Below are 23357 nucleotides of genomic sequence, written 5' to 3' on the forward strand. Positions count from 1 at the left end.
CTAAAATATTCCTCCCTTCATTTCAGTTGTCAATGTCAGAAATTGTTTCACAGGCACGGCCAAAAATCAGGACCTGCTGCCATAAAAAAATTCTGACGCCATGTGCAAGTTTCAGAGAGACCTATATTATTATTATCACAGCTCAAAAACCTGTAAATCCAGATTAACTGAGACACTAGCTACACAGAAGAACAAATCCCCAGATTAAAGTGTCTGCAACAAGTTGGGTAATTTAGCGATGAAGAGGCCTCACCTAACAAAATAAAACCATAAAAAAGAAATGCCATCTTCTTAGAGTGTAAATAACTGTCAACCCTGTAAGAGAAACAAAGCCACACATCTGACTTTTGGAGAAACACAAATATTAACCAAACAAGAGTAGAACTTCATACACCTGCATTCCAGTGCACTGGAAGAATGACACATTAAAAAATCCAAAATCTTTTTTTTCCTAAAGTCACAGCAACATTTGTGTCTAGGTAAGCAAAGATCTCTACCATTATTCCTAGTGGTCCATTAGATTACTATATTTATGCAAACAGTTACTTAGTAGTAGGCATTTCAGAAGAACACTGACTGAGAACCTATTTTATTTTAGCTAAATGTTTCTAGAGCTTGACAGTAAATGATATGCATGAGCCATGTTGACTGTCATCTTCCACTTTTGACTGTCAGACATGGAAGTAACTTGCTAATGTTTCATTCCAATTTCAGCACCATGAGCCTGTTGCATACACTGCCTGCTAAAAGCTGTTCCAGATGGAATGACAGTATTTTGTAGGACCCCAAAGATGTAGCTATAGAGATGAATATGTGTCAACAGCATTGACAGCAAGACCTTTTTTCCCCTTTTTTGTCAACTGTTCTTATTTCCACGCTTTAATTTTTCTACATTCCCTGTAACACAAGCGACTTAGGAAAACAAAGAGTTTCAGTCTCTTGGCCATCTTGGATCACCTACAATCTTACTGACCTGGCTGCACAAGGCAGAGGACAAGGGAGGAAGGTGTATAAACAATAAGGTATCTTCAAAACCACAGCCAAGGCCCAAAATTAATTTAAAAGAGGAAACAAAACTCACTCTCCTACTAACATAAGAACGATGAAGAGCTTTGATGATTTTCCTAATGAATAGTCAGTAAAATGCCATCACTCCTCACATTGGAAACAACCTGTTAACAATGAATAACAACTTCTACTGATTACACCATTTTTACTGATAATTTATATACTATGTTAACATCACAGAACATTCATTATTAGCTCTTATTACAATAAATCACAAAAAAATCTACTTTTATCCTGCTGAAATAAAAATATGGAAATTACACCCACTGCTCATTTTAAACAATACAGGTAAAACAATACCATTTCTCTGACACACAGGCTGTGCAAGGAACAAAAAGAACACCTCTCCACACACACACATATGCTGATCTGCACCCTCAAAAGAGGAAATGATCACAGGGCACTTCACTCCTTTTTCAGATGCACAATTTAGTATTCTGACAAACATTTAATTTACATTTTTTAGTTTTTCCTATACAATATAAAATAATTTCTTTTTGACACAGAATGCCACAGCACACAGTACAAGAAGGGAAAAAAAAAGCAGTGGAGGGCTGTAAGGCAGCAGAGAGTATTGAGAAGGAATGGCTTTTGTTATTTCGACAGCCCTCAGCTCGCTGCATAGTTGGATTTATAATATGCTCTTTAAGAGCAGCAGTTTTCATGGTGTAAGAGTGCCACACAGCTCTGGTTCCTGCAGTGCTCACACCAACAACTTCAAAACTAACTCACTGCAGATGTCCCTATGATCATCTAATCAGACATCAAAAGCAATATACTGACAAGCTCCTGTGCTGATTAGAAGTGTTCTATATATGTTTCACAGCATAAACAGACACACAGTAGTTGCTTTATAAATGGATTCACCCACATCAGAATTCCCTTTTAAAAAATTCCAACTGTTTGGAACTCCCCAGCTGAATGACAGAAAATCCTTTTAAATCTCCCCAAATCTTCTCTTCAGTTCCAAATTGCAGTATTTCAAGAGCAAGAGTTAAATTATTAATAGGAAAACTTTTACCGGAAAAAAGTAAGTGCCTTCCAGAATTAAAAAAACCTTGCTGGTCTGAATGACAGCCTAAGACCACAACACATCAGGAAGGCAGCCTGGACTTTACCCTCCAAAACACATGGTAATAGCTAAGATCTATTTCAAAATCTACTTTGATGTCTGATTATTACACATCAACAAGCATGGATTTAAAGCATTACAAGTGCACTAGCACTGCCAGCTCCTGAAAAAGTCCTGTGTTTCTCCCAATATCTGGTCTCCCCAGAGTCCACTTCCTGCAACACTTAAAGAGGACCTGTATGAAAGATGGGGACAGACTTTTTAGCTGGTAGGACAAGGGGTAATGGTTTTAAACTAAAAGGGGACGTATTTAGACTAGACAAAAGAAAGATGTTTTTACAAAGTATGTAAAACACAAACAGGCTGCCCAGAGAGGTGGAAGATGCTCTGTCCCTGGAAGCATTCAAGATCAGGAAGGACAGGGCTCTCAGCAACCTGATCTAGTGAAAAATGTTCATGCTACAGTAGGAGGGATGAAACCAGATGACCTTTAAGGGTCCCTTCCAACCCAAAGTGTTGTATAATTCTACCACATAACTATGGGAGAATTTCATACTGGAATTCCAACATGTACAAAAAGATAAAATAAAACTATCTGACTTATTCCAGTAACAGAGTAGACAAAAGCTCTATCCTCTAAAATCAGACAATACAACCCTCATGGCAGTGCAGTCTCTTGGCTTAAGTCTTAGTATAAATCTGCTGAATCAAGTTATAAACTCTACGGAATTATTCCATCACTGTGCCAAAAAATATCTTTTCTGCCCTGCCCTACTTTTAAATAGCATGATATTTCTAATATTTCTGGGTGGTTTTTTACTAAAATACTCACACATTCTGTAAGTACTACTCATAGCCATAGCATATGTAGCATATCTTTACATTTACATTTGTATATAATATCAAATACAAACAGAACAACTCATGAAGCTGCATCTTTACACATGTGGATGTTATGCTAATTCACAGACTCCTAATCAGGAAGGCTAATACACCACAACCACAATTAGCAGCCACAAGAATCAGAGGAGGTTTTGACCCTTTTTAACAAGAGCTTGAAACATAAAAATGTTCTAATTATATATCAACCTTATTCAAAATTGCAAATTACATGTCCACAATGCATAAAATACAGCCAATTTCAAGTCATATCTAGGCAAAAATTGAAACTGTATTGAGCCACTGGAGCAGCTCTTCAATTGATCCAGCATCTCATAGTACCTTTAAATATGGATAAATACAATTTAATCCGCCAGTCCTATTGATTAACTCCGAGATAACCTAAGCATTTGTCCAGGAAATATGTAACTATAAAAGAAAGTCATGCAGAAAACCACATACTATAACAATCAGCAAGTTAACAAGAGGGGGTGAAACCTTAGTCCCACCAGAATTAATGTGAAATTCTTATCAATTCAAATAGGATCACAATCTTCTGTCTAAAACTCATGACAAATCAAGTCTTATGATAGTAGAGGAAGTCTGTCCCTAGGCAAAAACAGAAACAAGCTGAAGTAACAGCTCCAGAAACAAAAGTTCAGATGTTATATACATTATATACATTAGCAATTACTACCTGAATAAACTGGACTGAGCAGAAGCAGCAAAATGTATTTTTTTCCCCTAACACCAAACCAACACAGCCATGCAATTCAGACTTCCTGCCTTGCTGCATCTCATCCCTACCATGTTGGGCAGAGGGAACTTCTGAAGAAAGTAAAGAAAATCTGAAACTGCAGCTCCACTCAGCTAACTGAGGACAAGTTTTGAGCAAGTGTTAAATTCCCCAAGAATGTTTGTTTCTTCTGGAAGGTTTAATCCATCTCAATCCTGCTGCACTCCAGAGCAGATCTCTAGCTGAGATCCACACGACCACTGCAAAACTCACTTTGTGAGGCCAAGCTATTTGCAGCCAGAAAGCAGATGGACCAGCCCTTGGCCTTTGCCAGAGCAAAGCTATGGGCACAGAACTTTTCAGAGAAGTAGAACCACAGAATCCCAGAATGGCTTGGGTTGGATGGGGCCATAAATATCACCTAATCCCAACACCCCTGATACAGGCAGGGATACCCTTCTCTAGACCAGGATGCTCAGAGCCCCATCCAACCTGACCTTGAAAACATCTAGGGATAGGCATCCAGTTTCTCTGGGCAACCTGAGCCAGTGTCTTACCACCCTCACCATAAAGAATTTCTTCCTCATATCTAACCTAAATGTCCCCTCACAGTTTGCACCGATTATTCCTTGTCCTGTCACTACAGTTCTGGACAAGCCATCTAATTGCAGGGGTTCCATACTGTTGTCTCTTTATCACAAAAGTTCCATACCTTCATGGTGTTTCTCATGGTCAGCTCCTCAGAGCACTGACTCTTTCTTCACAAAGCAGCCACTGACTCCAGCTCCCTTCTCAACCAGACACCTCCCTCTCTTTTATAGCACTCTTCTTCTCATGCTTACAGCTGTGGCCTGTTAAAGTCAGGCCTGTTCCTAATCTTTGATAATGGGCCAACTGCAACTCCTTAGGGGTAAGATTACTTTCTACACTATCTATTTTCTTATATTCTATCCCCCTACACAGTTCCTGATTGAAAAGTCCCTCTTACAGCTTCCTTGCAGGTCCCCTTCAGATACTGGAAGGTTCCATGATGTCTCCACACAACCTTCTCTTTTCCAAGCTGAACAGTCCTAACTTTCTCAGCCTGTCTTCAAAGAGGAGGTGCTCCAGGCCCCTTACCAGCTTCATGGCACTCCTCTGGACTCACTGCAAGGTCCACATCTTTCCTGTACTGGGGACCCCAGAGATGGATGCATCACTCCAGGTGAGGTCTCACCAGAATGGAGTCAAGAGGTGGAATCCCCTCTCTAGACCTGCTCATCATGCTTTTTTTGCAGCCCAGGGTCCAGGTGACTTTCTGGGCTGCAAGTGCACACTGCTGGCTCACGTTGAGTTTTTCATCACTCATCACCCCTCCAGTCCTCCTCTGCAGGGCTGCTCTCAATCACTTCTCTGCCCAGCCCACAGGTGTGCATAAGCACATTAAACTAATTCTGTATCCCTGAAGTCCTCTCTGGATACCTAGGGAAGGAAGTTTTAATTCTTGAAAGCCTGGCCAGGGCTCTGTGATCCTAACTAGGTGGAACAGCTAAAGAGTAGCTTTAATAAAGTAAAAACTTCATTAACAAATACTTTTTCTTCAACACAAAGAACAAATTCTGATGTGTGTTACCCCTATTTTTCCATGATTACTGTCTCTAAATTTTCCAGTGGCAGCTATCACAATAAGGAAAGAGAGGTTTGGATGAAAAAAGAAACTCAAATTTTGTACCATCTGTTAAATGACTTCCAATCTGAGGGAACAGATGCTGGACTTCACTATCAGTTTTTGATTGATCTAGAAGTACTTTGTTAATTGGGGCTAAAACTACAGCTAAGATGTGTCAGAGAAAATAGGAAAGTATAGCTCAAATTCTCCTCAAACTACCTGGCCACTCGGAAAAGGTTTTGTTATTTTTGTATTCATCATTCAGCATTAAAAAAAATCAGATCTTCCTTTGAATAGATGGGACAACATCTGAAAAACAGAACACATCCCCTGGTTGAACACATACTCTACCATAAATACTGTGAACAGCTCAAATGGCTCATACCAGTTCACCTGAATGGGATAGCAAAGTTCTTTTCTTGTATTACTGCATGTTTGCTGTCCTATTTCATGCATTACTCATTGTACTACTGAAGTGCACTTTCCAGAAGGTAAATCAGCATTGTCTTCAGAGAATCCCATGCTCGTCACCTCACAAAAATCTACTGAAGCACTGGTGTGTCAGTGTAAGGTATATGGGTATTGCTACACAGAGCCCACTGCCAGCTCCACGTGTACCAAACACCAAAACACCAGAAGTGCCAAAAAAGCTCAACTAATTATGAAAGTCAGTTTCAATTACAAAATAATTGCTAAGATAATTGGGGCATAAATACAGAGACTTAATTTTCACTTACATGCACATGTTTCATCTAGCAACAGCTCTGGGTTTTCTAATTTGCATGTGACTAAAGGAAGCAGCTCAACATGAAAAACTCTGGTTCGTGGCAAAGGAAATTCAGTATTAGTTTTAAATTTTCAGCAGCAATGTACAGAACAAATGAATTTTTTCTAAATAGTGTTTTAACACTTGAAAGACTACAGCTATTTTCAAAATGCAGTGTTCAGTTATTTCTGCCATGTTTTTTCATTTGTCAGATATTGATTTTTCTGCATGTTTTAAAACAATCTGTACCTAATTTAACCTATGTTTTTAAGCTTTCTGTGTTTCCCAGAACATTATGCCAAAGCATATTTCAGTATGATTGACAATGAGACTTTTAGAAATGGTACTGTTGCGAAAACAAGAGTTAGAGTAACGTATTGTGCTGTAATAAATTTTTGCTTTCACAAAAAAACCAGAACAACACCAAACCACAACTCTGAACTTTCTGGGCCTCCCCCCACCTCCCCTTTACATGATATATTTTTAAAAGTCCTTCTCCACCCCTGTTACTAGTCCAGCTTTCACTGTCACCCCTGCAGCTGACAGATGAATGCTCTGATAAATGTATTTTAGCACAGGGAATTCCTTTAGGCTTAGAGGACTCTTTTGCACTGACGCAAGTCAGTGAAGCATGGTGATGTTTTAACCTCCAAGTATTACTGCAATCCTCATATAATGGCATAAAATGCACTTGTCACCACTAAAATTACATAAAAACCCCAACTCAACAAAATGCTATTTTTTCCTTCTTGATGGTCTATAAAGCATTGAAAACACAGCCTGGAATGAAACAGATTTTACTTATTTTTCCACTCTTTTGTGTCATTTTTATGGTTATAAAATACCAGGGGCGAGCATTACATACTGACGTACTCACATTACATGTTTCTCAGCTTTGCCCAGAGTCTAAGATCTGCACTGTTAACCAAGAATTCTTCTTTGTACTTTCATTTATGAGACTAAGTCAGTATTTCATTAATATGCAAATGCTTGCAACAAACATCAAGAAAAACATCTTAGCTCAAACAGGTCTAACAAATGATGCAGAACTTAGACAAAGTTCAGTCCTGTGTAACATCATAATCTACTTGGAGAGTCACTAAGACTTTTAAAATTGCACCACTTACCAAATAACACAAGCCATTGTAAAATAACATGCACACAAAATATTTAGATGCACATGCATTTGGCCATGCAAAGAGAAACAATGAACAGTCAACTAAAATCCTGTGTTGGCCTTCAGAATTATAGTGTTAGAGTGAGACTCCTAGACATTATTTGCATGCAAGTCAGCTGACTGTGTATTTACTTCCTTTATTCCTGTGAACTTAACTGAAAGTTTGGTCATAAATACACCTTCAGCTGAAAGGTTCCCACCTCCAGCATGTCACTGAACCCCAGCTCTCTCCCCCTATTCCCTAACGTGCCAACACAGCCATTTGTGGAACATTACTCTAGATTAGTTGTGATCTAGTCTGAAACATCCCTCCTGCACCAAACAAAGACCCAGGGTTTCTGGGTCTTTGCTTTTTTTTGAAATAAACCAGCAACAGATTGTTTTGCACAGCTGGGGACAGGGAGTGAACTGCAACATTGCATAGAGAATCTAGAGGGGAAAAGGCATAAATATTACAAGCAAATGAAAACAGCAGCATCATTTAAGCCAGAATTCACGTGGTCTAAATAACAGCAGATCCAACAGAGCTTTCTAGGCAGACACTAAAAAATAGCTTTATTCTGCTCGAGACACTTATGTATCCCAGCTGACATTGAGAGGTTCTAAAGAATGTCATTAGTTTGTAAGTAATGTAGGAACACTTCCCCCACACACAAAGCTTCAGGTCTTAATACTGCAAAGTAAAACATGTGGCCCAAGTGTGACTAAGACAGCACCACTTTAAGATTAAAGACAGTCTGCAATATGAATATGTTTTTGCTTCATTTTCACTAATTGTGGCTTTGCAATAGAACTTAGTAATAACTATACTGAAAACAAATTTGTCCTCAAAAGGGAAGAGTCTGGTAAAACAGAAAAGTGAGATAAAGACGAGACCATGCAGGATAGTAGCAGGGTACCAAAGATGACAGAAATGCCATTAGAAAATGAGAGAAGTCAAAAAGGATGCGAGACCAAAGAAGCAATGGTAAACTGGGCAACATGACACTGAACAAATAATAACTGCTGGAAGTTCAGTCCATATTCCAATGCCTTATGACACTATTGAACTTTATATAAACCACTTATTTTAAAAATATATATATATATACAGAACCACTGTTAATTGATTGTATCATCTAAAATAACTATTTTTTCCAGAGGAAATTCTCTACTTTACAGAAAATGAGTATGATGCATTTTGTTATAGATCCAAATACATACTACTATATACCAACAGGTAAGAAAGGGTTTAGTCTTAAAAAGGTGAGTTACATGACACCTACTGCCACAAGATGCTTGAGAGTGTGGTCACTGGGATGAGAAGCACTTGGGAAGTCAGGTGCACCCAAGGCTGGATCACTGCTCCTCCGTACCAGGAGTGGTGTGCCTGTGAGAAAAAACAGAATTCAAAGGTTCAGGGATGCTAAATTAGCACAAGGGAAAGCTTCATGTGGTTAAATAAGAGACGTGTGCAGAACTTAAATATAAACTTATCTGTGGTAATATCCACCTGTTAAATTACTAGATTTGATAGGGTTGTACCATTTCAGATTTACTTAGCTAAAGAAATTATAATATTTTTATGCACTGATGTAATAGACCTCCACCCATGAGCTACCTAAATTAGGTAAAAACTGCTGACAAACAGGAGAAAAAGTCACCTCCTCAAAAAAACCAAATGACTGGTTGCATGTATCTGTGACCACATGTACCATCAAGTGACCAAAACTGAGATTACAGCTGTCAGTTATAATACTAATTACAGTTACTGGGGCTGATGGCAGCCATAATTACTAGATCTAGAAAAGAAGTTTGAATATGTAACAGTTTTCTTGTTAGATGCTAACAAAGCTGGAGAGATTCTACCTCATTCACTTTCAGCAAAATGTTGTCAGTACAGCTGGAATAAATACCTCATGTCGATAAAGGGCAACCAGAGAACCCAGTGCTCTTAACCCTTCCTCATGGTAAATTTTTATATGCAGGTAATCCTTTCTCTGCTCACTTCTGCAGGAAACCAGTAAGAAAAGCAGAAGTAAGACTTAAAATTGTGTCCTGGTATTAAGGGAATGCTTAAATATCAGAATGTGAATATTGGTTTTTCGGCCAGGTGATTATCATCTTAGTACCAAGAGCTATCCATGCTATTACAAGGAGGTTGGGTAGAAATGGACTGATCACCAAATTTTGTGTGATTTTCCAGAAGTGTCAACAGGTAAAAATGAACCAAATCTCTCCACCCAAATATGCTTGTTCTTCACATAAAGCTGAGGAGAAATTGGTTTCTCTGCTAGGCATATTTGGTACAAACGTATACAAAAGCTAAATATAAATTACTGCCTTCTTTAAGATAAATACCTACACCTGGTATATTTCTGGTGGCCTGTGTCAGATTTTTTGTCTGTCTTCCATAAAACAGTTTGAAAACAGATGCTGAAACATTTCTGTATGATTCAACACAACCTGGTGACCAACTCATTTTGACATAAACATGAACAGAGAAACTACTGAAAACCCTTTGCACTGGTACTTTTATTTGTAAAACCTGCACAACTCAATGAGCATGCGCTTTCTTATACTCTTCAAAGCCGTTATCCCAGCCCCCTTCCTCATTTCTGTCCTCTTTTTTCCAAGGTGAGAAATCCACAGTAACTCAAAGAGGTTACAAAAAATTCCCCACAGTCAACTTAAGAGGACAAAGATGGGAAGGGAGTGGGATGAGTGACCCCACACAGAAAGATCATTTATATCAAGCTCATCCTCCTCCCAAAGCCAACACTCTGAAATTAGATTTCTTTTTTCTGAGCTGTCTTCGACAACTAATTCCTCATTTCTCTGGCTGAGAGAAAGATGAAAGCTCCCAACCCTGTGACTGCTGAGAGACAAGAGCCCTGCTTGTTCCAGAACCTTCCAGCAGCTACATTCCAGGTGAAGAGGTCTCCTGTACCACACCACTTCAGCACTTCTGTCTGCTGTCTGTAGTGACTGCTTCAAGATCCTCCTTCTTACCACAGTCCCCATCCTCAGTTCAGAAGATCTCCTTTCACTTGTTTTTGTCAGTGTTTTCCAAAGAAACAGAAACAAAATTTACAACTATCTAAATTTTGAAACCAACGTCTGCAGGAGCAGCAGGATTATAGAGAATATTGTTCTCCAGTTCGGGAAGATGGCCTTGCAGCTATTTTCTTTCTTTTTATTCCTGCAAATTTTTACTTATTGCCATGAAACAATGACATTTATGGTGATCATCTGGAATGCTTCCCTACTTGTAGAAAAACAACTGGACTTTTTGGCTATTATATATAATGTTTTCTCTTTTCCCAGTATGTTGTAAATTTTAGGGTCCTACAGATCATTTTCTCCTTGAAGACAAAGCCAGATTCTATTTTCTTCATTTTTTAAATGCATTAACAGACATGTAACATAATTTCTTGTACAGAAATATCACACATCATAACATTTCTGTGAAACAAGTCAGCTGTAGTCTTTAGTTAAAATTATACAAAACAGTCCCTCTGGCCCTTATTGTTTTACATGTGCACACCACAAAAACACAAAAGGAACCTTTTATTACACAAAGATAAACTGAACCTAAACGTTCTTGTTAATAGGAGAAAATCCGTGGCAAAGAGGACAACTGGGTGAAAGAGATGAGAAGAAGCTGTACTGCCTCTCCTTTTCAGGAGAGTCCCTTATTCCCTTTCATGAGAGAGCAATTCTCCACAGCTCCTGGAGCTAATGAACTCTGCTCCATCTCCCCTCATCTCCTGTGTGGCTCGGCTGTTCCCTGCCATAAGAACACATTCCATGCTGCTCACTGCATTCCAGCCTGCGCCTCTCCCACAGGCTCCTTTCTTTTTCCAGCCTTCCCCACCTCCTCTGCACTGCACACTCAGGTCTCTTGAAAGCAAGCACACTCCCTTGCATTCCCAAAGAGAAAACTTCCCACATCTACTGCCCCAGACTGAGCCTGGTTCAGGAGCTGGACCACATCCACTATCCATACATACCTTGAATTCATTCATCTTCCTCAGCCATGAACACAACGTACTGAAAAACCATCAGCAATACTGCTTATTACAGACATGCTGTAGAAAATTGCATGCATTTTCTTAAGAGATTCTGTCATCCATTTTCTTCTGTCAGGAAACAGAATGCTGCCTTTTCCTTACAGCTTTCCTTTAGTCAGGCTGCGTTTCCACATTATTCTACTCACGCTCTTACATTTGTGCTGAACATTTATAACAACCAATGTAAGTTCAAGCACAAAATCCATCTTTCCATGCATGATGAGAGAGAAAGAAACTCCTTCCTGCATACCAAGTTTATCATAGAAACACATTTTTTAATAAACACTACTGTTTTGTGCCAGAGTAGCACTTTGCATTTTAAACTTAGGAACTCAGTTCTAAAAAATAGTTATCCTCATCTTGCAGCAATGCATCAGGAATTTGCAGACAACAAAAACTGAAACACATGTCCAAAATTTTTTCTCATAATGACAGCCTTTAACCTCCCATTCTTTAAAAATTTGCAGAGTACCTTTTATTATAGTACCATAGCACCTTCTAAGCACGTGTCAGCCTTACTCACAACACATACTGTGAGACAAAGGTGATGAGGAAAAAGTCCTGCAGTTATCCTTGCTTAAAGTCTATCACTTATTTTCAACCTATGTAGATCAATCTTTTCTTTTTGCTAGCATCACCATCAAAAATTAGTATCTACACAGACTCATGGTTAACAGTGTATTTTCCCTGAACCCTTATGTTTTGGAAATATTTTTTTTAACTGCAAATATGGTTGAAACAAGCATATGGTAGAAACCACACTTAGATTTAAATTGGTTGCATTAGGGAAGGAAAAAAAAACAAACCAGAAGACAGATTTCTGCCATTTGTATACAATTAGAAAGTGAAAATTTTCATAACACAATGGCAGAAGAAACATCTCCATACCAGATGTAACCCAATTGTCTTACTTTGTTTTGCTAGTCATTTAAATTTCACAAAAAAAGCTGTACACATACATTAACACATACCATGACCAGGAGAATGTGCTCTGCCTCACTGAAGCCCTCTGATAGTTCAAAAATCAGCATCTGAGGTTAGGGGGCCCTGACAAACCAGAAGTGATGTGTTCAAGAATACTGTGCAACTGCAGGTAAACAGTGCAAGATCTGGATTTCCAGACATGAACATGGTATGGGGAACTTTGGAGCTCCAGCTGCCCCTGCTGAGATCCCCCTAAGCTCTACAGGGTTTCCAGACTGAGTTCTAGCATCAGATTTCAGGTCTACATTTAGACAGTTGAGTACCACTCAAGATGACCAATATCACAAAAAAATATTATCCTTTTATCCTATCCTTTCTTTCCTTCATTTCATTCATTTGCTCTAACATCTCTTTGCTCAGGAAAACACAGTCTGCTTCCAGCCAGAAATCCCTTTATTTGAGATTTAGGTTGTAGGTTGCTGAAAAATGCTGAAGACAACCAGACTTTATCACCCACGAGAATTTTTGGCAGGCTGAGCTATCTATGATGCAGTCAAATCATGTACTAAAAACTGATTTTAGCAATGCTTTGGATGCAAACACTCACAGATAACTTTTAGGTAAGCTGACAAACCAAGGAACACAGGAAACACAAGCACAGGTGTATTGTGCTACTGCACAATCATGTTAGTGACAACTAACATGGTTGGTTGGTTTGTTTTTCTAGGTAACAGGGAAGGATTACTCTAGAGCCAAACTAAAGATACAGTTGGACAGAATTCTATAAGTGGGCAGAAAGAGATTTACAATAAATCACCTAGGCAGTTAAAGCCATAATTTAAAATTCTGCTCCTGAATATTAAAATGCTGACTATGATGGGAAGAGAGCTGTCCATCAAGTGTATATCAAACTATCAGCTACTGAAGGCCATACCAATGACAATTACTCTGCTGCCTGCTTCCAAATTACCCCTGCCTGGACAGAAAGAAATTATTTTCTTACCTGCAGATGCCTCCAAATATTTTTCCAGAGCTCCATCTGAGCAAATCACAATATTTCAAGCCAGTTGAAATAAAACACCTAAATACTATATGGATACACACACAAATGTAAAATTGCACCTCAGCATGGACAGTTCTTGGCTAGCAGAGCTCTGAACAGACACAAAACAAAACCATTTATATTGAAAAGCCAAAACTGCTTTTAAACTGGCCTTGTCATGAAACAGGTCTGGCTCTGGGAAAAAAGTTACAAGCAAGCTTTTAATTTATATTTAAAGGCATAAATTATTAATATATGTGCCTATTTTTCTCCTTTTTATCAGACAATTTTTACATTAACAGGCATACAGACAATTCTTCCAATCAGCACTTTTTGAGAGCACTAAGCAATCAGTGTGTGTAAATTTGTTCACCCTCAGATATATTGCTTACCACCACCTGAGGCAGTATGGAATGGTTCTGCCATGTAGTTCGAATGTAGCTGACACAGGCTTGTATGCTCTACCTTGCGTTGGTACTGCACAGCTTTTTCTATTTTTTAATATTCAGTGCTATGATGATGTGACTTCTGTGTTTAAAGCTAACTCAAATTCCTTATAATAGCACTTATCTATACAATTTCAAATCTACAGCTGTGCTTCCCAAAATGCACAGTACAATTGTTAACTTCTCATGGATAGAAGATTAATGAACTAGGATGGCATCACAGTTAAGACAATTGACTTAAATCTACAAACAGGTGAAAAACCAGTTCCAGCAAGAGCTGTCTTTTACACGTCAACCCAGCAGAGAGTACTTCCTTATCACTCCAAATGAAGTGTAATTTTTCTTACAAAGAAAAACAAAAGCAACAGCCTACAAGTAAAATTCAGGAATGGCTTCAACAGGTGTTGTTGTGGGGTGATATTTTTCAGTGTCAGTTATTTTTAAAAAATTGTTTTCTCTGGTTCCATGTGCTATAATGTATTAAGTGAGGTTTCAGTTATGAAACAAGAACTGTTCTCTCAGTTTTTATGACCACCAGAATGCAATTTCTTTGGTGTTAACAGGGTCTAATGAAACAACTATGGAATATTTACATTTACAGCTTTGGCAGTTTCAAAGATGGACATGTAAGAATCACCTAAACATATTATTTGAATTCTATAAATCCTGTTTTCAGGATCAAAATCCACATCCATGCAATAAGAATTAAATCACTTCTCAAGGCGCTAGCACATACCCATCTACAGAGACTGTAGAAATAATTCTGGTACCTTCTTCCTATTTAAACAGTTTTCTCAAAAGAGCTTCCAGATGGACAGGACTTGAGTTTGGACCTTAACCAGGTATACTTTTCTTTCACTTAAGGTCATACCATATGCCAGATAGAGAGTAATTCAGGATCTTCTCACCTCTATAAACACAGTGCTCCTCATCAGACAGACAGAAAGCACCCAGACTAACTGCAGTCCAGGGAACAACATGACTCTGCTCCAAAGGATCCTGGCTACAGGTGCCACATGGAAGAGACTGGGTAAAGGGGAGGGAGCTACAGCAGATTCCTGGAGCAAGGATCAATCAGCTCACAATAGGCAGTTGTGATTATTTCTCCCCTGCCCCCTCCAACTCAAACTCAAGGAAAATGTGCAACTCCTTCCCTTACTGGGCAAACTGATCATGAGTTTTGTGAAAACACATTGGCTATTACAAAAAAGAAGCTGCATTTTCCAGTATGGGCCAGGCTTTCTCTTATTCTTGTACAAATGAAGCATCTTCATAAATCAAAGTATTTTCCATCTACTGACTGATGTACATCCCACGATTTCCATATTTAGACACAAGATTAAAAGTTACAGCCACTTCAAACATCCTATGTTTTTCAATTATTATTTTGAGGGGAACAAGTGTTGTGGTCCATTAGAATTTCCCTACACACATATACACAGGGTGTTTTGCTTTAGTTTTGATTGTTTGTTTGGGAGTTTTGTTGGGGTTTTTGCTTTGGTTGGTTATTTTTTAATATCCTTCCAATGGCATTCAGATGTCAAAAGAAACTGAACTCCAGATATACTTAAAACACAAGTTGTCTTAGTCATCCAATTTGCTGAACACAGCAAGAAGTATTCATCTTAATAAAGACATTGGGTTTTTAAGCAGCATATCACCTGTAGTTACTGAATTTAAATAAATCATTTTAGGGTAATATATCCTATAAGATTTTAAAACTAATAGATCTTAGACTCTCACACCTTATTTTTATTCACAGATTGAAAGGTGAAAATAAGTATTTCTTCTATTTCAATTCCCAGCCCATTTCTCAACTTCAAATGAAATACTTAATGAACTGTACTAGTTGAATAAACTGACACAAAGAAAATATTCTGTGCACCTGCAAAAGAAGCCATGCTGCCAAAAGCTGGTTTAGCACTTCAGCAAACATCAGTTACAGGTGCTTATGCAGTCACTTTTCCATGGTTCAATGATTTAATTTTCTTTAAAACTTTGGCAGCTAAACTGTACAGCTTGAATATCACTTTGGCAGCATTTTATTGCAAGTAGTAGAGTTGCAAAGCAATTTTTTTGAGTATTTTAACTGTATTTTAAAGGATGATCACAAATTACAGCATTAGGACACATTTCTTCATAATTAAATATGACCGGTGTTTTACATATCTAATTTAAATTAAGAACCTTTTCTGTTTTGATGTTTTCATAAAAAGAGATGTCTTACTCTTGCAGGTACTATTTTCTATTCTGGTCATGGTAAATTAGTTTTAGTCTTAAATTTCCATCTTGTTCCTGACAATTTTCAAAGATAAAATAGTGAAACCTCCTGCATCTGAAACTTGAACATGAGAGGAGCTGTATTGGGTCTACCTCACCCAGTATCCTGAATCTAACAGTGGTAGCAAAGACTCAGGGACAAAGCCTAAGAGTGTTGCATCCTACCAGGCTGCAAAAAACAACCTTTGAAATATTTCCAAATCTAGACACTGTGGCATCTAGACAACCATATTTCAAGACACTGATGAGCCATGTCCTGTGAATTTGTCTAGTCCTAATACAGCTCATCAATCTTTGGTGTTTAAAATCAAATTTTATAGTTTAGTTGACTGCTTCATAAGAAAATCAGCGTAGGTTGTTTTGTGCAATTTGTTGAACAATAGTTGTGTTTGATACTCAAGTTTTTACATGGTGAGGAAACTGAATAATAACTTTTTATTGATATAATACCTTCAGGCCTTTAGCTGGAGTCCCAATTGTTTTAACTTTAACAATTTAAACTATCCATCAGCCAGGCATAGCAGGCTCATTTTCTACCTGAAATACACATTTTGCCATATTGCCTCAGAGCTAATATACCACAAGTACTGTACAGAATTATAGACATACTCTCCTCTGTCTTGCTCAGCACTAAAGGGTACTGACAAAGACCGACCTACAGTTTTGAAGTATGACATCATACTACAGCCTCTCAAAACCCTCAGCTGCAAATACTTAGCTAAGTGGGTTAGTATTTTTCTTTTTAAAAGATACTACCTCTAAAATCAGCTATGCATCATATTACAAAAAATACCAACAAAACCAGCAACATCACAAAATCCATAAAAACGGACAAAATCTGAGTAAAAGCACTGACATCACACAGAGTGTGTCAAAAAGCACCATTGACTTTGATAATGGAATTTACTCCATTTTAAGTCCCATTCATTACCTTCCCCAAAACCTTCCCCAAGGCAATAAAAGGCTGGAAATCAACATCCCAGCTAGAGAGCTACTGCACAAAAGTGTCTAACTTGCGATGGAAAAAGATTTTTCTCTCTAGTTAACATATTTTCATGGAGATACCCATCTTACTCCATAGTAAGGCATATTAAACCAAGTCCAAAGGGAACAGAGACAGGCAGAATAATTGATGAGGAACAATCTTTTGGGAAATCAGAGACAGAAGGGCTATTAAAAAGAGAAGAGATACTTTAGTAACAAACTATGCTCATAAATTTATTACCTACCCTAGCACTAAATTCCTGGTTACAGTGAAAGGAAGGAAACACTGGCTTGTTTTGTAAACAGGCAGCTCAAAGACAGAAAAACACATGGAAATTTTATATACATCTTTACAGAAACCATTAATGTATTATTCTGCTGCAATACAAAGATAAAGCAAAACTCATTTCCATGAATCAAGGACAACTAAATAAGACCAAGCTTAAGTCATGAGGTCAAAATATACCAGACTTTCCCTCTGACTGAAATGAAAAGTTATCTTCAAACCTTTAGCTTGCCTGAGAACAGAAACCATTTGTTTTAGAAATGCAAGTAGACTTGAATTTATCATCACAATTCTTTTAAAGCAGATTACACTGGATGCCACAGAGGAGGAAAATCTATCAAGTACAGTGTCATCCTCACAACGCCTATGGCGAACAGCAGAGAACGATACTTGATATCGTTACCAGGAGAGGAACCACCCAGTGCACTGAAAGAGAACACAGCCATATTTCCTTAAGGAAATCAGCAGTATTCCCTCAATCCACAGAAAACAGCATGTTCTTCCATAATGCATTTCTTTTGAAAAGTACCAATTTCAAAATGTCAGTTTTTCCAGGAGATCTTACAGGACAGAATTGTGACTTGAGTACTGTACACTCCAATGTACTGACAAACATCAGAATGCTCAGCCAATAAACTGACATTGCAAGATTAAGAAGAAAAGGGTGGCTTTCATGCAAGAAAAAGCGTCTTTGCTATTTACTCTTGTATGCTATACATAAGGCATTAACAACATTTGGTTCATCAGGTTAATAGTTTCACATTGTATGTTTTCACAGATTTTAAAAATACATAATAATGTAGTTTTCTCTGTATTTAAAAACATGTATCTGTGTTTGTACAGATCTGCGTATCTGTAGTATCTCAACTCCAACTTGAAAGAGGACTAATCAAATAAATGTTGTTTAAAATGCCCCCAAGCCCAGTTACAATGCTTCCACTTCAAAGAAGATGAGAAAGAAAAGAAATTCCTTCCGAGCTCTGAAGTTACACAGAAATTGTCAACATCCGTACCCTGGAGGTAACAATTTAATCCCTGTCAGGCCTATCAGGGCAGAAACTTCCAAAAACTCAGGGAAGAAACCTTCCCTTCAATTCCCTTAGACTTCAAACTAAGACAGTGTCAATGAAAGCACCTCTGCTGGCTGACTTAGCAACCCAAACACATAGGGCAAACCAAAGTGTTTTAAACAATCCCATGAAGCACAATTTAAACTAGAAAAACCCCAAAACCACAGGAAAACATTATGCTGAGTATATTCTCTGTCTGAAGCACCTTCAAGGCAATTCCATAACAGTGCAAAGTAACCTTTCCCAAATGTCAAAATGACCCGGCCAGAACACCATCAATTGCATCAAAAATGGACAATGAAAACCTTCTAGGCTTCTACTCTTATTATCCCACACTAACTAGCCCTTCTGTGGGTTGAAACATTGCCAGAAATCTCTGTCTTCAGGAGAAAAAATGTTCATTGAGAAGATGCTACATTAAATGTCCAAAACCGAAAGAACTGATTGCCCAAAAGCACAAATGCCTGCATGTAGCTTTTACTCCAACTACCATTAGCATTTGTAAGCTTATTTTAGGAGAGACTGTAATCAGTCATTCCAATCATTATTTTCACATAAGTCTTCCACTTGCCTAGACCACTGATCAGATGTGCAGACATGTACCTATAAAAGGAGAAAATCTCAGGGATTTGCTATAAAACAAAGTCATGCAAAATTTGAAATACTGAATTTAGACCTTTCAATGGCAAAATCAAGACACTGCCCGATTCAACAGTAAAAGTTTGCAAAGGGAGAAGTTAACTCCTGTAGTTTACAAGAGTATTTTTTTAACCTGCTATCAGTAACTGTTATGAGGAATTATTTCTTTATCTAAACTCAACTTTAAATGAAGTTATTTGTTAACACTAGCAAAGGTATCAATTAAGTGCATAATTTTATTGTAATTACCAACAAAGTAATTTAATTGTCTCTGCTTCCAGACAGCACTCAGAAAACAGCTTCAGATTCTTCAAACCAATTCCCAAATAAAGGGAAAAAGAATAAATAAAGCAACTGACCAAAAAAAAAAAAATCATGGAGATGCCCACTTTAACCTTCCTTTTTCCACATCTTAGCTTTCAAAATCAACGAGCATCTTCGAATGCTGCATGTCTTCTTCTGGACAAAATCCTGACTACTTAACACCAAGGAAATGAGCAAGACAAAAGCAACAACTAATTTTGTGTGTACTCAACCACCAAATGAAGCAAACAAAACACAGCCAGTCATGAGGGCATTTCCAGCTTAGAGTGACTTGCCCATAAAACGGATCCTCCATAAATAAATTAGTGTTCTCTCCTTCCTGCCCATATGGACTGAAAAGGAAAAAACAAATTGACATAATGAAAATAAGTCCCCCCCCCTTCCTGTTCCACAACCCACCATGTGGAGAAAACCACTAGAAAACAACAGTAAACTATGAGGTACAAAAGGGAAACAGGAGCACTACTGGCACGCTTACAGGTGCACGGAAAATTAAAAGACAGTTAATGAGGGCCATAATCTCTTTCCCTGGGATGTGTGTTACCTTACACTCACCATGGGCTGAAGTCATGCAGCTACAACGTATTCAACACACTGTGATTTCACTGCTCATTGCAGGGTTTTGTCTATACACAGTTTTATAACTCAGAAACGTGGTACCAAAAAAAGACAGTGAAGAATTTGTAATGGTATTTGGGGTTAGAGATGTTGAAGTTTATCTCCAATACATTTTTCAAATGTACATCAGCTATTTCAGCATTTAGTTGCCTGTATCATTCTTTGAAAACTGTTGTCATGGCCACATCATTATTCTACTCTTGCAAATTCTGCTCACAAGAAACAATAATACAAGACAAGCTCTGCTGCCATCTTAGCAACTGTCTCAATGCTCTCCTATCTACAGAAATAACTAAATCAGTAGATCAATTTCTTCCCTGTTTCAAACAGCTGCCTGAACACATTAAACAGTTGTGTGCTTCTCTAAATTTTGTCATATATATTAGCAGGTGCTTTATACCATTTGTATTGTAGCATGAAATGTTTTCTTTACCCGAGTGCAGATTCTGTCAAATTGGGATTTTTGCTTTTTGACTATTAAAAGACACTGTCAGCAACAGCAGCTGATAATCCAGTGATGTGTGGCAGGGAGGGAGGCACTTAAATCTGTTTGCACCTCACCTCGTGTTATGGACGCAGAAGATGCCATGTCCAGGAACACTTGAAGTATTCCTGCATTTTTCTTAAATTAAATATAAGAACCCACTATTACACTTGTTTGGGAACAAAGCTAGCTTTAAAAGTAGAGCAGTGTTTATTTCAGGGAAAAGAAAACAAATAGCTGAATAATTTCCTGAACTGTTTTAAGGAAATACATACTAAGAAAGTAATTTGATATCAAGTAAATTAAATTTACTTTTTTTCTCTAAATTTTTGCCAATATATGAAAGCAATGTAAAATATAAGGTTATTTTAGCTTTTGAGTGAAATATAAGATTGTTTTTAGTCTGGCTTACTTTCAGAGTTACAGATGATAAAAGGAAAAATAAAAGGTAACCAACTACATAATGGACAATCTATGATTTCAGACAGGCAAGCTGATTGCTATTCTAGAATAACAAACAGGAAAACACCCTCAAAGAAGTAACCATACAATAAAAAATACCAAAAAAGTAAAATTATTGCCATCTCTATCTAAACAAGAAGGGTTTTAAGATTTGGTATAATACACAGTTAACCTAACTAGGTCACATATACAATTTGTAAAAGACGGAAATGTTTTAAGGCAGTATCTCATGTGTCTGTTCTAATCCAGTGGCAATTCTCTCACGTCTTACAACAGCAGCGTTTAGTTTCATGTGCTTATTAAGCACCAAGCACTAAGTATTACAGAAGCAGATCGTTTAGCCAGGCATTATTTCTACATAAAAACATGGATCTGATTTCATAAAATATAAAATATCCAACAGAAATTAACAGGCAAAATTGTTCCACAATCTGAGAATTCACATAACAATGCATTTCCCTCCTAAAAGCATTCTGGAAAAATACTCGGAAAGGTAAGTGCACAACAGTTCTTGAAGCACAGCTCTAACATGGAAAGCAACACTTTTTTCCTACATATATATATTCAATCACATCCTTGCTCCCAAAGGAAGAATAGTTTTATAAATTAATATTATTTATTTCTGCTAGCAAGTGGGAGTCCATTCAATAATCAGACAGGAAGCCAGACTACTGTGGTTCATGCATCAAAGATATTGATGCAACCAATTTGTCCTTCTATTTCTTCATTTACTTTCCAATTTGCCTCTAATGGAAATAGTCACATAATTTAAGGACCAGGCACTTGCACACAAAAGACAAAGGCAAAAATTATGTCCAAAGAATTGTAAACCATGAAGTAAAATCCAGAAGAGAAAACAACTACATTTCAGAGTACAAACTAAGTTACAGGACTAACAGGTAGAAAATCTTTCACTTACCCTGTAAAATAAACCATTCTGAAACAGAACTGAGGAGACAAACCCACTACATTTATGATCTCTTAAAATAAGAGGGAAGCATAATTTTAACTTCAAATATACGTTAGCATTGCACTGAAAACAAAAATAGAACCCTCACTGCTCTTTGTACATTATATTACATCTGCTTTATGCTCTCCAGCAGGATTTCATAACCACTAGCAAAATAACTATGTGGCAGCCTACTAAAGAGCTCAAGAGCTTGAGCCCTTAACTGCTTTACATGAAATTGTGTGAAGCTGAAGTACTCCTCTCTCCAAACCTCAACTTCTGTAACAATAGTATGCAAGACTAAACACGTGGCTTTTTTTAACTAGTGCTTAGAGCTAGTTGGAGAACAACCTCTACTTTCTGAAACATGCTAAAATATGGTAACAGCACAATTTAAAAATATGCAAAAAATTAAGTGGCAAAACTCTTAACCACTGAACCTTAAGCTACAAGCTATTCTGTATCTCACGCTTACCAAACATAGACAAATACATGCAAGTTATGTCAATAATAAGTCTTGTCTCAAGATATGAGTTCTGAGAAATTCCTGTGTGTCATTAAATATGGAAAAATATTTTTCTGTTTTAGAATATGGAAAAAAACAAGATACGATCCATTAACACAAATTTTACTCTAAAAATTCTCATGCAGCTTGAATTTTAGAATTTTCTAAAGTGGGCACAAAAAGGAGCACAGACTTCTGTTAGAAGGTAAGTTACACAGCTTCATCCAGTGAACTTGATTTGAAATTTTATTTTAGCTCACTGCTTTTTATAATCAGCGTTTTCCTTTAAAAATGTCATTCAAATAGACAAGTGAACATTCCATTTCTCAAGTAGTAATCAGACTACTCCCTGAGAGTAGCACAACCAGAGATAGAACTTCTACCGTATCCCCAGCTGCTTTCACTCAGATTTTATTGCACAGCACTGGGAGACTGCCAGCAGTGCTCAGGAACACGGGCTGAGCTGGCAATGGGCACTAGTGGGATGCAGAGCAGGCTCTCCTGAGCAACATTCAGTTGCTTTACAGGCAGACAGTCACAGCTTTCACCTTCAATCTAGTTTTGAAAGCTTCTATTTTGAAGGTACTTAGGTGACAGCTCAGCCTACTCTCAATCCAAGAAAGTTTTTCAAACTGCTTTGTGTGGAACATACAAGACTCCAGTTGTTTACAACTGGAAACCAGTCTGAACTCCTGGCCATCCAGGCACACTTGAACAACACAGGGCACCAGAGCTGCAGCAGTTCATGCAGTACCCTCTGACATAAGAGGCAATTAAGCAGCAGCCTTTCCTAATCACAGTCTGCACACTTGAAAGTCAGAAAGGCAAGGAAGCCCAGTTGTGCAACTTCTTCAAAGACAAAGAGCAGAACTGTTTGAAACCAGCATAACCCTCTTCCCACCTCCCACACACAAAACAGGGCACTAGCTCAGCTAAGTGGTCAAAG

The 23357-nt window shown here is 37.8% G+C and overlaps 1 protein-coding gene across 2 annotated transcripts in view; it reads right to left on the bottom strand.

Annotated features, from left to right (window-relative positions):
- The window catches only part of PARD3B (par-3 family cell polarity regulator beta), a 390768-nt gene that overhangs the window by 252646 nt on the left and 114765 nt on the right, over nucleotides 1–23357 (bottom strand). The window contains exon 4 of one of the 2 annotated variants that reach the window (XM_059475508.1): nucleotides 8612–8715. In XM_059475508.1, the coding sequence (XP_059331491.1) occupies nucleotides 8612–8715 (104 nt within the window). Of the gene's footprint in view, nucleotides 1–4467; nucleotides 4489–8611; nucleotides 8716–23357 lie in introns of those variants that run through there. The other variant, XM_059475509.1, reaches the window with a different exon arrangement.

The sequence above is a fragment of the Ammospiza nelsoni genome, chromosome 7, assembly GCF_027579445.1.
Source record: "Ammospiza nelsoni isolate bAmmNel1 chromosome 7, bAmmNel1.pri, whole genome shotgun sequence".
In the NCBI taxonomy this organism is placed as follows: domain Eukaryota; kingdom Metazoa; phylum Chordata; class Aves; order Passeriformes; family Passerellidae; genus Ammospiza; species Ammospiza nelsoni.